The sequence below is a fragment of the Oryctolagus cuniculus genome, chromosome 6, assembly GCF_051225735.1.
Source record: "Oryctolagus cuniculus isolate XC-2025 breed Fujian yellow rabbit chromosome 6, ASM5122573v1, whole genome shotgun sequence".
Lineage (NCBI taxonomy): Eukaryota > Metazoa > Chordata > Mammalia > Lagomorpha > Leporidae > Oryctolagus > Oryctolagus cuniculus.
Window position 1 is genome coordinate 150534949 of NC_142872.1, and position 15445 is coordinate 150550393.

The 15445-nt window shown below is 43.4% G+C and overlaps 2 protein-coding genes across 8 annotated transcripts in view; one reads left to right on the top strand and one right to left on the bottom strand.

Moving 5' to 3' along the window:
• The first annotated feature begins 276 nt into the window (after window positions 1–276).
• Window positions 277–14328, top strand: RNF139 (ring finger protein 139). The gene is made up of 2 exons (XM_002710765.6): window positions 277–676; window positions 12253–14328. The coding sequence occupies exons 1-2, from the start codon at window positions 496–498 to the stop codon at window positions 14073–14075; spliced, it is 2004 nt and encodes a 667-aa protein (XP_002710811.1). The 5' UTR covers window positions 277–495; the 3' UTR covers window positions 14076–14328.
• Window positions 14329–14875: 547 nt separating this feature from the next.
• Window positions 14876–15445, bottom strand: part of TATDN1 (TatD DNase domain containing 1) — a 42922-nt gene continuing 42352 nt past the window's right edge. For 6 of the 7 annotated variants that reach the window (XR_016236599.1, XR_016236596.1, XR_016236597.1 and 3 more), the window contains one exon: window positions 14876–15076. Coding sequence is in view for 3 of the 7 variants with exons in the window: in XM_002710766.6 (XP_002710812.2) it covers window positions 14974–15076 (103 nt within the window). In the remaining 4 variants the exon portion in view is untranslated. The remainder of the gene's footprint in view (window positions 15077–15445) is intronic. The other variant, XR_016236598.1, reaches the window with a different exon arrangement.

The window sequence follows — 15445 nt, forward strand, 5'->3', positions numbered from 1 at the left end:
GCGCAGGAAACCATGGCAACGCTTTGCGCCGTCTGCTGCGCCGCGGGTGACGCCGGCACAGCGAGCGCCCCGAGCGCCGGATTATGACGCAAGCGGTGGCGCGGCGGCCTCGCGGTCTCGCGTGACCGCGGGCGCAGCCTGCCGGCCTAGCAACAGCGGCTGAGGCAGAGGCCGAGGCAGGCGGGGTCAAGATGGTGGCTCCCCGGGCGGGGGAGGCGGTGGAGGGAGGAGGAGCCAGACCATAGGCTGCCGGAAACACCGACACCCAGAGACCTCCCGGGGAGCCGCCGCCGCCGCTGCCGCCGCCGCCGCCGCCTCCGCCGCCTGCTCCAGCTCGAGAGACGCGAGCGGGCGGCGGGGCGGGCCGTGAGGGAGACAGAAGGGGAGGGCGGACGGGGCGGAGACACCCGCCGAGCCCCCGCCCCCGGCCGCGGTCCCGGGCCCTGCCCCGCGCGGCCCTGCCCGGCCCGCCCAGCCCCGGTGTGGCAGCGGCTCATGGCGGCTGTGGGGCCCCCGCAGCTGCAGGTGCGGATGGCCCACCAGCAGGTCTGTGCGGCGCTCGAAGTGGCGCTCCGGGTGCCCTGCCTCTACATCATCGACGCCATCTTCAACTCCTACTACGATTCCAGCCAAAGCGGGTTGTGCATCGTGCTCCAGATCTTCCTCCGGCTCCTTGGTAAGGGGACCGGGGTGCCTGCGCCCTGAACTGCTGTGCGGCCCGCGACGTGCCCCGGGGCGCGGGGCAGCCGCGCGCAGCCCGTGCTCCGCGTGTGTGTGGGAATGTGTGTCTTTGGGGACCACGGTTCGATTCCCCACGGGGCCGTCTTTGCAGGGTGGGACGTGGAGGAGGTGGTACTCGTCTCGGAGGTGACAGCGGCGCGGTCCTCGCCGCCAGCCTGCGTGTGGGCGGCGGGAGAGCCAGGGGTGTGTGAACCTGCAGTTTCTCCTGGGGATTGAGTGCTGACCGACCGTGTCCTGTGCGGCAGCCTTGGGAAAGCCGCTCTGCTTGTCCCTGTCGCGCCGTGCGTGACCTTGGACTTGCGCCAAGGCGTGGACCTCCGTCCCCCCCCCACCCCCGAAAAATTCAGAGTGCCCGTGCGGTCCCTTGTGCCGCACCCGCGGGTCCACAGGATCGCGGAGAGTCTGCGGTCAGTGGTGACATCCCAGCCGAGGCTCTGAATGTCAGACCTTGGAACCGTTACCAAAAATCCTCCCGAGAAAGGCGATACTAATAACGAGATCTTCCGTTTTCCGTGAATAAACGAAAAGGCGTTCGACGTGATGTTACAGTGTTGGCTGGCAAGTAGGAAACACTTGCAGAATTCCACCCGGGAGATCGTTGTCTTTGTTGCATATGGATGGAGTATTGGAAAGGTCTCCATCTTCACTTGCACGCCCGGCGTGAGAGGCATTGATGTGTACAAGAATGTTTTCTAAGGCATTGCAAACTGGCAAATGTTGTCGATGAGGTCACTGTTGCGATCAGGCTGGTAGGCTGGAGCTTTTGAAGTGTGAATGAGCGCTGGCTGGTGGTGGGGTCCTTAGCAAGCTTTTCGGAATTAGCAGCCATCTGTTGCTGTATTCCTAAGGCGAAGGAGTGGCAATAAAAGCTGAATTTTATTCTCAGCAGTAAGCGACTGTCCCACAGTTGTCTGCTGTCGCACAGCACTGGCGCTGGTGCTGTCTGACCTAACCTTCAGGCATTCCTTGGAGGTGAGCGGTGTTCTCCTCACTTTACGGATCGGGACCCTGAGCGTCCCAGGGGTCAGTGTTCTGATACCCCGTGGGTAGGTAATTGTCAGCCTGGACTTCAAAACCCTGTGGACATCAGTTGTGGATCAGCTCCCTCCTCCGGGCGCTGTGATCCAGGTACATGATGGTGTAGTAAAGATCACGTGCTGGGTTTCAAAACTGAGAGACGTGAACTTGGCGTTCTGTAGCACCAGACTTCTCAGCAACCCGTCGCTACCGAGTTCCCGCTGCTCTTACTTAACCCTGCGAGTGTGTGCTCATCACCGGGATTCGTGGCCAGGATGGGACTGCTAGGAGGATTCTGCATATTCATTCCAGAAACAGCACAGCCACTCCTTGAGTGTTCTGAGGGCATACTGATTGCAGTCTGCAGTCGCAGAATCCCTTGGGGACCTGGTCTTCAGTGCAGTGCCCTGTTGAGCTTTTCCCTTCCAGGACAGGGAGTATTTTCCCCAGTTAAGCCATGTGTAGTTTAACGACACTGAACAAAGCAGTCTGGTGTCTCCTTGTATTCTCCATGCTTCTTGTTTTTTGTAATAAGTCACGGACGTTTATTTGACAATTTTAAAGAACGGGACTTAAGGGGAGTGACTTACATGCTCTGTGACTTCGTTTTCTTTACCATCTCACAGGATGTTTGGACAATAAATGAGTAGAAATGTAATCTCTTAAAAGAGCACTTTTGGATATGTGTTAGCTCTTAATAAACTTGTTAGCTTTTTAAAAATATTTTAACGAGTCACTTCAGACTACATGTTCTTATGATAGCATCTCCAAGATTTTGATGCTGTTTATTTCAAAATTTTGATTCTAGAATATTGTTTAGGTTTGATTTTTTTAAAAATATGAAAGTTTCCAAATATGTTACTTATACTGTACCAGTGTAATTATGCTAACTTTTCAAATATTTGAGAATAAAAATAAAAAAACTCGTGTTAGTAATAAAATAATTCACCCTAAAATGAATATGTTATTAAAAGTGATAGTTTCATATGCAAAAGGTCCCAATAGATATTGAAATTAATTTTCTGCCAGGTTAATGTTTTTGTAGTTGGAGACTTCCTAGAACTACTGTTATACTCAATGGTGTCAACCTCACCCTTTTCTTTAAAGTTAATTTGTAAAAATGGAAATCTATCTGTATAAAAGTATTACCAATTTTATTTATAGTATTTAAAGTATTTATTTCCCCTGACTACAAAGAGGTGCTACAATTGTATTCTCATTTGCCATCAAACTAATTTGAGATTTAAGTAGGTCAGAAAATAAAGCATTTCATTTTGGAGATTCAAACAGAATTGTACAAGATACAGATTAGAACATAAAGTTGTTTCTAAGGAGTTGTTAAATGCTAAATGAAACTCAACCCAAAGCAGCAAAATGCTGAATCAGCAATTTTAAATCCAGAAAGTGCAAGCATAGGCGTTTGCTTTAATAGTATTACTCATATGGTGATAATTCATCTAGGTGGGAAAGGACTTTCTAAGACATAAAATAAGATGCAGAAATTACAAGGGAAAATCTGATAAATTTGAGTACATAAAAATGAAAACATTTTTATGGCATAATTTAAAAAATCCTTAGAAAAGACAAGTCAAGGGGGAAATCATTGTATCATATGTGATTTCTTATTCAATAGGAAAACCTTATACTTCCATAGAAAAATAGGCCTGGCAATTCACAATAAACAAAATGCAGAAGTCAATAAACAAGAGAAAAAGTACTTAGCTTCATTTGTAATTAAAGAAATGCAGTCAAAACAAAATTTTACTTATCAGATTGGTGAAGAATTCATTGTTTGATTTGGAAGAAGTTTGGCATTTTACCTATTTGAAATAGGTAAATTTATACAATTTTGGTAGACTACATAATTTCCATGTAAAATGGTTTGGCACTGGATTGGGCCTTGTGGCGTAGCAGGTTAAGGCACCCCTTGGGATGGCCATAGCCCATATTGGAGTGCTGGTTCGAGTCCCAGCTATTCTAGTTCCAGTCTAGTTCCTGCTAATGACTCCTGGGAGGCAGCAGATAATGGCTCAAGTACTTGGTCCCTGACACCCACATGGGAGACCCAGATGGAAATGGTACCTGGCTTTGGCCTGGCCCAGGCCTAGTTGTTAGGCATTTGGGGAGTGAACCAGCAGACAGAAGATTGATATCTCACTCTCCCTCTGCCTTTCAAGTCAATGAAAATAAACATTAAAAAAAAAAAAAAACTTATTTGGTGTCATTAAAACAAACTCCTGTGCTTGCATTTTCTGCCTTGGATTTAAATTCACTAATTCAGCATTATGCTGCTCTAGATTGAATTTTATTTAGCATTTATTGTATACCTTTTGACTCACAGTTCCAGCTTAGGGATTTGGACTATAGAATTGTACAAAGACTATGGGCAAGGACATTCATTACAGCATTATTGGAAACAACAAAATAGCGAACTTTAACCTGAGTATGTATTACATGGGAATCTGGCCATTTAATTAGATCAAATGATAGACTTCTTAAAGTTATGTTTGGTACTGTAGAAAGATTTGAGAAAACCTGTAAAGTGAAAAATCAAAATGAATCAGAAGTAGCATTAGCATAGGGAGACACTGGGCTTCTCAGCAGTGGCGCTGTTGACATTTTTGGACAGGGTAATTCTTTGCTGGAGGGGTAGGATGCTCTCCTACACTTTGTAGGACTTTCAGCAGCATCTTTGTCCTCTACCTGCTAGATACCAGTAGCACCCTGACCCATCCCCCCAATTATGACAGCCAGAACTGTCTCTAGATATTGCCAAATGCCCTCCATGGGTAGGAGTGGGGGTGGGGGAGCAAAATCTAATCCGGGTTGAGAACAACTGGGAGAGGCAGATGGATACTAGTACAAAATACGGAAGCCTAGAAACAGGCCACCAGTGTACACGGAGAAGCTGCGATGTTTCAGAGGTGGAACTGAAGTACATTGAGGGAACAGAGATTGCTCAGTTAGTGGCCATTTATTCATATGGGAAAAAATTATCTCCTCATGTCTGTATAAATAGTCCATTCTAAGTGAATGATTACCTGCATGTGAATCACAGTGCTTTACATTTTTAGAAGAAAATATAATAGCTTCTTTTTGGTTTCAACTTTAGAGTAGGGGAGACAATTCTTTAAAGAAATATAAAAGCAGGGGCTGGCGCTTGCGGGTTAATGCCCTGGCCTGAAGCGCCAGTATCCCACATGGGTCCTGGGCGCTGGTTTGAGACTCGGCTGCTCCACTTCCGATCCAGCTCTCTGCTAAGGCCTGGGAAAGCAGTAGAGGATGGCCCAAGTCCTTAGGCCCCTGCACCTGCATGGGAGACACGGAAGAAGCTCCTGGCTCCTTGCTTTGAATCAGTGCAGCTCCGGCCGTTGCCGCCAATTGAGGAGTGAACCATCAGATGGAAGACCTTTCTGCCTTCTCTCTCTGTGTAACTCTGAATTTCAAATAAATAATAAATCTTTAAAAAAAAGAAATATAAAACAAATGATGAATGATATTAAAAACCTCTGCTAAATCCAAAGGCAGCATCCAAAAAAAGTGAAAAGATAGCTATAAACCTGGCAGTTATTTGCATTACCTATAGTTGTGAAAGAATTTATATTCAGAATATTTTTAAATGTCACAATTCAGGGAAAAAACTCCCTAGATGAATGAGCAAATGATAAAATGGCAATTCACAGAAGAACCTTAATGTTGATATAAGTGGGAAGATGCTCTGTTTTAGAAAAATAAATTTTAAATAAAAGGTTAAAAAATATAATATAGGGGGGCTGGCACTGTGGCATAATGGGTAAAGCTGCCGCCTGCAGTACCGGCATCCCATATGGATACTGGTTTGAGTCCTGGCTGCTCCACTTCTGATCCAGCTCTCTGTTATGACCTGGGAAAGCAGTGAGAGATGGCCAATAAATCTTTAATATATATATATATATATATATATCATATAAAATATATATAATATAGTGAGATCCTCTTTGAGTAAAAAGTATGTATGAATATGTGTTTACTAATTTGTCAGAATATATAAGAAATGTGTAGTATTTCTACCTCTTTGGTGCTGGTAAGCTAAAATGATACTGGGGTGGGGGGGTGGACACCACAGTGCTTTTCCTGTTCTCATAGCATTAATTCAGACCTCTGGTCTTCAAAAAAATGTGTGTGGGGATTTCCCCCACCAGCAACCAACTCTGCAGCTTCAGTGGAACCAGCTGGGTGTTCTCCAATTAAATGCAGTTCTGACACTGCCTACCTGGAGATGGTGTCAGATTCCATAGGGTGGAGTACAGTCTCACAGAACTGTTCCCCTCCAGAGGCCAGTACCATGCACAGATGTGGTCCATGCTTCTAACCTGACCAGCTGGCTGTGAATTTGCAGTCCCAGAACTCCCTGTTTGGGTTCACTTAATTTGTTAGAGCAGCTCACAGAACTCAGGGAAACATTTTACTTACATTTGCCTATTTATTTTATTATTTTTTAAAGATTCATTTATTTACCTGAAAGGCAGAGTTACAGGGATGAGAGTCAGAGAGAGAGAGAGAGAGAGAGAGATTGATCTTCCATCTGCTGGTTCACTCCCCAATAGCTGCAATGGTCTGGGCTGGGCCAGACTGAAACCAGGAGCCAGGAGCTTCATCCATGTCTCCCATGTGGGTGCAGGCACCCAAGGACTTGGTCCATCCTCCACCGCTTTCCCAGGCGCATGAGCAGGGAGCTAGATCAGAAGTGGACAGCTGGGACTTGAACCATATGGGATGTCGGTGGCGGCTTAGACCATTGTGCCATGGCACTGGCCCCTGCCCATTTATTGTAAAGGCTGTTACAGAGGACACGGGTGAGTGGCCAGTGGCAAAGTTGTACAGGGCAAGGTGAAGACGGAGAAGGAGTGCCCTCTTTGGACACTCCACACTGTCCAGGAGCCTCCATGTGCACAGCACTATGGGAAACTCTCAAAACTCAGTCTTGGGGCCAGTGCCGTGGCTCACTTGGTTAATCCTCCACCTTGCGACGCCAGCATCCCATATGGGTGCTGGGTTCTAGTCCCGGTTGCTCCTCTTCCAGTCCAGCTCTCTGCTGTGGCCCGGGAAGGCAGTGGAGGATGGCCCAAGTGCTTGGGCCCTGCACCCGCATGGGAGACCAGGACGAAGCACCTGGCTCCTGGCTTCGGATCAGCATAGCTCTGGCCGTAGCGGCCAATTGGGGGGTGAAACAACGGAAGGAAGACCTTTCTCTCTGTCTCTCTCTCTCACTGATAACTCTGTCAAGTAAATAAAAAAAAATTAAAAAAAAAAAAACTCAGTCTTGTGTTTTTTTATGGCATGAATGATTACATCATTGGCCCTTGCTTCCTCAACTCAACCTTCAGCCCCTCTCCCATCCTCAAGGGTGGGTGATGGGAATGAGTCTGGAAGTTCTAAACCCCTGATCATGTGATTGGGTTCCCTGGCACCCAGCCCCCATTCTGAAGCTGTCCAGGAGCCACCAGTCATCTTTTAGCATACAAGAGACTTGTCACTCCAGATTCCAAAGATTTTAGGAGCTGTATGTTCAGAATCTGCACAAAGACCAAATATACATTTCATGATATACACATAGGGGAGACAGTGACTAGAAATATTGGGCTAACTCTTCATTGAATGTATCTTTTAAAAAAAATCCATGTTCATGTATTTTTAATAAAAATACTTGTTACAATTTTAGTTTAAAAGCAAAACTTCAACTTTATTAGTGAAATATTTAGAATATATTTTTTTGCCCAAAATTAGCTTGATATAAAATCTGTTGTAATTTATTTACCCATGTGTCAACAGATAAGTACAGCATTTCAAGACACTTTATTTATTTTGCCCTAAATTTTGTTGTTTAGGGCTCCCTTGGGAGTAAGGTAGTAATATTTGCTTCTGTGATTCTCCATCTTTTTTACTACTTTATTATTGTTATTAGTTATTTGTTATACTTTGTTATTGTTATTTGTTTATTTGAAAGGCAGAGTTAGAGGTGGGAGAAAGAGAGAGAGAGAGAGAGAATTTTCCATCTGCTAGTTCACTTTGCAAATGGCTACAAAGGCCGGAGCTGGCTCTGTCTGGAGCCAGGAGGTTCACCTGAGTCTCCCATGTAGGTGGAGGGGTCCAAGGAGTTGAGCCGTCTCCTGCCGTTTCCCAGGCAGTTAGCAGGGAACTGAATGGGAAGTGGAGCCGCCTGGACTTGAATCTGAGTCCACAAGGGATGCTAGCATCCCAGGTGGTGGCTTTACTCTGCAATGCCACAGTGCTGGACCTGATTCTCCATGTTCATGCTGTTGGGTAAGGAAATGTTTTTCCACTGATTAGATTGTATTAAAGGTATTTAAGGTACCTGTAGAATTGTAAATATTATGTCCTATTTCCTTTTTTTTTTTTTTTTTTTTTTTTTTTTAAGATTTATCTATTTATTTGAGAGGCAGAGTTACAGAGAGGGAGAGACAGAGAGAGAGGTCTTCCATCCGCTGGTTTGCTTCCCAAATGGCCGCAATGGCTGAAGCTGGGCTGATCCGAAACCAAGAGTCAGGAGCTTCTTCTAGATCTGCCATGTAGTGCAGGGGCCCAAGCACTTGGGCCATCTTCTACTGCTTTCCCAGGCCATAAGCAAAGACTGGATCGGAAGAGGAACAGCCAGGACACGAATCTGCATCCATATGGGATGCTGGCACTGCAGGCGGAGGCTTAGCCCACTACACCACAGTGCTGGCCCCCTATTTCCTCCTAATTTTTATCTTAAATTCCCAGAATAGGTTAAGGATATGAGTAGGCTTTTCACATAAAAGAGTTAAGCACTTGGTTGTGTAACAAGCATGCCTGTTTGGTTTTTTTTCCTCTTTGCTTTTTATTTGTTTGGGGTAATCCAAATTGAAAAGGCCCTGATTATACTGATGGATTGAGTTCATATATAGTTTCAAAGCTCCTGAATTGATTCTGATGCCTGCCTCTTTCTGCCTTGAGAACTTTGGTAAAACTGTCTAATCACTAGAGAATTGGACTAAGATCTCTGAGTTGTAATTTCACTTACTTCTGTTCTCTTGTGTTCTGAGGTTTGTTGTTGTTGTTTATAAAGCAACATTTATGTATTCCCTTAATTCCTTAAGCAGGTTACTCCTAACTCCCAAAGAGAAAATCTTTCCCTGGGCCTTATTATATCTTAGACCTTCAGAGTAAATATCAAAAAAGTGTTTCATGTCAAAAGTTGTGAAAAATACAACAAAGCTTTGATGTTATGAATGATACTGCCTAAAGGCCAGAGAGAGAACAATGCTATGGAGATTTAGTACTTGGGAAGTTGCTTTTTTTTTTTCTCTAAAGTGAGAGCCAGTTCTTTCCGCATTTCAAAGGTAGAAACATGAGTATAAAGAAAAATTTAAGAGCCCCACAAACCCAGTTTGGGTTAGGAATTAAAACAAGTGTATGCCATGCTAGCAGTGTTTACTTACTGTGTATCTTCCAGTGGTTTTTGTCCTTTTGTCCTACTTTTCACAAATGACCCAATACTTTGGAACAGGATGCATTTTTAAGTCCATGGGCAAAGTCATCACTTAAAGGAACTCTGTCTCTACTGAAATGAGCGTCTTTCTTGGTTACATGCTAAGTAAGGTGGCTAGATCGATGTTCACTTTGGAGTTTGTCACTTTTTATGTACTCCAGACTGCTGTCTCAGTGCTGTCTCTCGCCTTTGTAGGCTTCGTTTTTCAAGTAGGCTGTCTTGGGTGATTACCTTTAAAAACATCCTGTTGTAACATTTATTTCCCCAGTGAATACTAATTGTACACAATATTGTAGGATCCACTGATGAACAAAGTAGGATCCTTGCCTGCTGTTAGGGACACATTGTATATAGTAGGGTAGATGCTGTGTGCTCAGATAACCCACAGACTAAAGTGGGGGTTAGTCCTCCAGTGGTGAGTGTTTCACTAAGGTCTGAAGGTGTGCTGGAGCAACAGCAGGCACACAGGTGGGTCTCTGCAGGGGACAGTCAGGCATTTGGATGAATTTGGGAAGTTGCTGGGCCCCTCTGCTGAGAAGAGAGAATATAAATGTGTAATGACAATAAAGGGAATATGTTTGGGAAGCAGTCTGGCACATTGTTGGTGTGTGTGTTTTGGAAAGGAATAACACTTTAAAGCAAATTGGATCCTTTTAATGCCAGGACAAGGAAGTTATAGCTGATGGTAATTTCAGAGCTTGGGATTATGCATTTTGAACAGAAAAATGAAGAAAGGCAGTTTGGCTTAAATATAGATTTGGATAAAGTGAGCTTTTAGAGGCAGATTGACTAGTTGGTGTCACTAAGAAAAGGGAGATACAGGTGTTAGTAGAACTTGGCAACTAGTTGGCAAAAATTGAGGGTCTGGGCTGGGAGTAGAAGTACCCTGGAGAAGAATAATGGTACTTACCTTAACTGAAATTGGAAATCACAAAGCAAGCTGGTTTTGGTAAGGCAGATTGAGCTTTAGAACTTTTGAGTTTTGCAGTTTAATGTCGGAGTGGAACTAAATGAGTATTTCGATGTCATTCCTACAGTTGATAGTTGGACAATAATGTGCTTGTTGTAATCTCACTTTATTTATTTATTTTTTTGACAGGCAGAGTGGACAGTGAGAGAGAGAGACAGAGAGAAAGGTCTTTCTTTGCCATTGGTTCACCCTCCAATGGCCACCGCAGCCGGCGCGCTGCGGCCGGCGCACCGCGCTGATCCGATGGCAGGAGCCAGGTACTTATCCTGGTCTCCCGTGGGGTACAGGGCCCAAGCACTTGGGCCATCCTCCACTGCACTCCCTGGCCACAGCAGAGAGCTGGCCTGGAAGAGGGGCAACCGGGGCAGAATCCGGCGCCCCAACCGGGACTAGAACCTGGTGTGTCGGTGCCGCAAGGCGGAGGATTAACCTAGTGAGCCACGGCACCGGCCTGTAATCTCACTTTAAAAAGGATGTTTTTTTGGCCGGCGCCGCGGCTCACTAGGCTAATCCTCCGCCTAGCGGCGCCGGCACACCGGGTTCTAGTCCCGGTTGGGGCACCGGATTCTGTCCCGGTTGCCCTTCTTCCAGGCCAGCTCTCTGCTGTGGCCAGGGAGTGCAGTGGAGGATGGCCCAGGTGCTTGGGCCCTGCACCCCATGGGAGACCAGGAAAAGCACCTGGCTCCTGGCTCCTGCCACCGGATCAGCGCGGTGCGCCGGCCGCAGCGCGCCGGCCGCGGCGGCCATTGGAGGGTGAACCAACGGCAAAGGAAGACCTTTCTCTCTGTCTCTCTCTCTCACTGTCCACTCTGCCTGTCAAAAAAAACAAAAAAAAACAAAACAAAAACAAAAAAGTATGTTTTTTGTCAGAGCACAGAGAAAAGTCAGGCTGGATACACATCATTAGACTGTTGAGATTGGTTAGGGATGGAGTAGAGGAGGGGGAGAGTTAGTACCATTTCTGCTCACCATGTTTTGGTTTCTGAATTTTCCTTTTGTGATTTGAAGAACAGTAAGAATGGTTGGCTGCTTGAAGAAATAAGACTCGGGGAACTTGGAGGGCATTTCTCAAATCTGAAGGGAAGTATGTAGAGAAAAAAGATTGAATTTGGACATTTAGAGAATGCTCAAATTTAAGGAGCAGAAAAAAGAGCTGATACAAGTTCACAGTTTGCAGAAAAGGAGGAATTACGTGGAAGTATAACACTTAAATGTTTGGGTGGTGTCGGCACAGTGGTTAAAAGGCTGCTTGGCTCGCCCACATCCCATATGGGAGAGCTTGTTTCCAGCCCCGGGACTCTGCTTGCAGTCCTGCTCCCTGCCAATGCATCCCCTGAGCAGCAGGTGATGACCCAAGTGCTTGGGTCCACCTCACCCACCTGGGAGAGCCAGGATTGAGTTGCCAGCTCCTTTCTCACCCTGGCCCAGCCCTGGCTCTTCTGGATGTTTCGGGAGTGAACCATAGGCTGGAAGAGCTCTCTCTGCTTTTCAAACAAAATAAACTTAAACACGTAAACTTGATTTCCCAAAAAACACTTTATAATGAAGAATTCTAAGACTTAATAGGAACAAATGCTTTCCATTTGGATTTTTAATTAATGTTTTTTGATAAATTATTTTAAATTTCAAAATATATTTAATTCCACAAATTTAATGATTGTGGAATTACAGTTGGCATGTTTTGAAATATGTTAAAATGGATGTATAACTACCAGTTTGTCTTGAATAAAGATAGTTTAGTAATTGGGTGCCTAGACATACAGTATTAGTTGAATTACTTTGGAAATTAGAAAATAAGGATTGAGATTTTTTAAAAAATAATTTGGTCTGTCCTGTTGAACTCTGACTTTACAGAACTTCTGCCCTTTCAGCCTAAATTGTCTTTAGGCTTAATGTTCATATCTTTGAGAATGTTCATAATTAAAGGAAGAATATCAAAGAATGTAAGTACTAATGGAAAACCATTCTTAAAAATATTTCATTCAAATGACCTTTTCTTTTTTCTTTGTAGGTATCTTTGTATCCAGTATTGTTCTGATCTTGTCCCAGCGATCACTTTTCAAGTTTTACATGTACAGCTCAACCTTTCTGTTAGTAACGTCTGCAGTGCTGGTGAATTACTACGCTGCTTTGCACATTGACTTCTATGAAGGTGCCTACAACACATCAGCTTTTGAAATTGAGCTGCTTCCTCGGAAAGGGCCCTCGCTGTGGATGGCCATCATCCTTCTGCAACTAACATTTGGGATTGGATACATTACACTACTCCAGATTCATTCCATCCATTCGCAGCTAATTATTTTGGACCTCTTGGTTCCTGTAATAGGCTTAATCACAGAGCTACCATTACACATCAGAGAGACTTTAGTTTTTGCTTCTTCCTTGATTCTCATATTAAATACAGTGCTTGTCTTGGTAGTGAAACTTAAGTGGTTCTATTATTCCACACGCTATGTTTATCTTTTAGTGAGGCACATGTATCGAATTTATGGATTACAGCTACTGATGGAGGACACATGGAAGAGGATTCGTTTCCCAGATATACTTCGAGTCTTTTGGCTCACAAGGATTACAGCTCAGGCTACAGTGTTAATGTACATTTTGAGGATGGCAAATGAAACTGATTCCTTCTTTCTATCTCGGGATGATTTCTGGGACCTCATTTGTAATCTTATAATTAGTGGATGTGATTCGACGCTAACTGTACTGGGCATGAGTGCTGTCATTTCCTCAATAGCTCATTATCTGGGCCTTGGAATATTGGCCTTCATCGGATCAACTGAAGAAGACGACAGGCGGCTTGGTTTTGTGGCACCTGTTTTGTTTTTTATTTTGGCGCTTCAGACTGGTTTAAGTGGGCTCAGACCAGAAGAGAGACTTATTCGCTTGAGTAGAAACATGTGCCTTTTATTAACTGCAGTCCTGCATTTCATCCATGGAATGACAGACCCTGTGTTAATGTCTCTCAGTGCCTCTCATGTGTCATCTTTTCGCCGACATTTTCCTGTGCTGTTTGTCTCTGCTTGCCTGTTTATTCTTCCAGTTTTACTCAGTTATGTTCTTTGGCATCACTATGCACTCAATACTTGGTTGTTCGCGGTTACAGCCTTTTGTGTGGAACTCTGCTTGAAAGTGATTGTTTCTCTCACTGTGTATACACTATTCATGATCGATGGCTACTATAATGTCCTCTGGGAAAAGCTGGATGATTATGTCTACTATGTTCGTTCAACAGGCAATATTATCGAATTTATATTTGGAGTAGTAATGTTTGGAAATGGGGCTTATACTATGATGTTTGAGTCAGGAAGTAAAATTCGGGCCTGTATGATGTGCCTACACGCGTATTTTAACATCTACTTACAAGCAAAAAATGGCTGGAAGACATTCATGAATCGTAGGACTGCTGTTAAGAAAATTAACTCACTTCCTGAAATAAAAGGGAGCCGCTTGCAAGAAATAGATGATGTATGTGCAATCTGCTACCATGAATTTACAACATCTGCTCGTATTACACCATGCAATCATTATTTCCACGCACTATGCCTTCGGAAATGGCTGTACATTCAAGACACTTGTCCAATGTGCCACCAAAAAGTGTACATCGAAGATGACATCAAGGATAATTCAGATGTATCCAACAACAATGGATTTATCGCACCCAATGAGAATCAAAATCCCGAGGAAGCTGCAGGAGAAGCTGCTGCTGAATCTGACAGGGAACTGAACGAGGGTGACAGTACAGATTGTGACGATGAGGTTGAGAGAGAGAGAAACGGAGTGCTTCAACACACAGACGCAGCAGCTGAAGAATTTAATGATGACACTGATTAAAACAGCATTTACTAATCATTGAGGTATTTGTTTAAAATTCAGTTCACCCAGAATGGAGTAATATGCCTCACTTCAGTGTGTAACCAAGCACAAAAACAGTATCAATGTTGAATCTGTGAATAGTTTTCCGTTTACTGTGATGTGCTACTGTAAATATACCTCTTTAATTACTTCTGGTCTCTTTGGTGACCTATTTAAATATGTGTACATTATTGTACATAGAATAAAATGTTTTCACGTTTTTATGACAAAATTTGAACAAATAGCTTTTTAATAGATACAACCATACAGTGCGTCAACTGTGCCAAAGATTCCTCAATGAAATTATATGATGTATCAAACTCTGGGCCCTAGTTTTTCTTTAAAATGGTGGGAAGATGAATCACATTAATGTCTAGGAAATAAGTAATTTGGACCAGAGGGAAAATGCTAGAGTATTTTAAAACTAGGAAAAAGAGTACCCTGCCAGAAGCAATTAACCTTTTTTTGAAATTTGAGTAGCAGTATGGTTGAGCTGGGTTCAAAAGTCATGATTCAGAAGTTGAGAAATAAGCCTATCTCAACTAAACTTTAATAGAAACCAGAATGTGTTGTTTAATTTTTATGTAAAAATCAACATATTTGTTAGCCATTCTCTTTGCAGTGTTGTCATAAAATTGTCCTTTCAGACTTTTGAAGAGATTACAAAATGAAAATAGTTGGGTGTTTTCATTGTTTTAAACTAAGGCATTAAATGACATTAAAAAACAACAACAACCTTATTTTATGGGTAAAAATGGAGGATGGTGTACAGTGATACCTTTTTAAACAATTTCCAGAGAATTTCTTTATTGAAACTTACAGTAAGTTTTACCATGAAATTTCACATATGTGATGGAAAATGGAAGACACATGCCAATTAAATATCAGGAAAAAATATTTTAATGGTGTTGTTATATAGTGTATTGGCTAATTCCAGCGGGTCCTCATCTCTTACCGCCGACATTATCTCCAGTATTTGACTAAAACAAAGCAAAAACAAACATGAACGGTAAAATTGCTAAGTGTGTATCTGTTTCAAAAGTGTAGAATAATCTTTTAAACAAAGCTTTATTAGTTTTCAGCAATATCAATAGAAAAATGTAACATTACCAGAAATTACAGACGAATTTCTGGGACTATCCAAGAGCCAAGAACCAGATTGGAATAAACTACTAATTCACATAAGCACCTCAATCATGGAATTCACACAGTGGAACCAGTTCTTCCTTTAAAACTAGTCACATTCATTAGTGGGTTATCATGAATAGTTGAAAAAAAGGAAATATACATTGCCTTAATATAAGTCCAGTTGCTTTTGGTTTCATTGTATTTACATATGTATGTGTATA

Coding starts and splice junctions, on each gene's coding strand:
- RNF139 (XM_002710765.6), top strand. CDS start 496: ATGGCGGCTGTGGGGCCCCCGCAGCTGCAGGTGCGGATGGCCCACCAG. Junction 677..12,252: donor GATCTTCCTCCGGCTCCTTG/GTAAGGGGACCG, acceptor TTTTCTTTGTAG/GTATCTTTGTATCCAGTATT.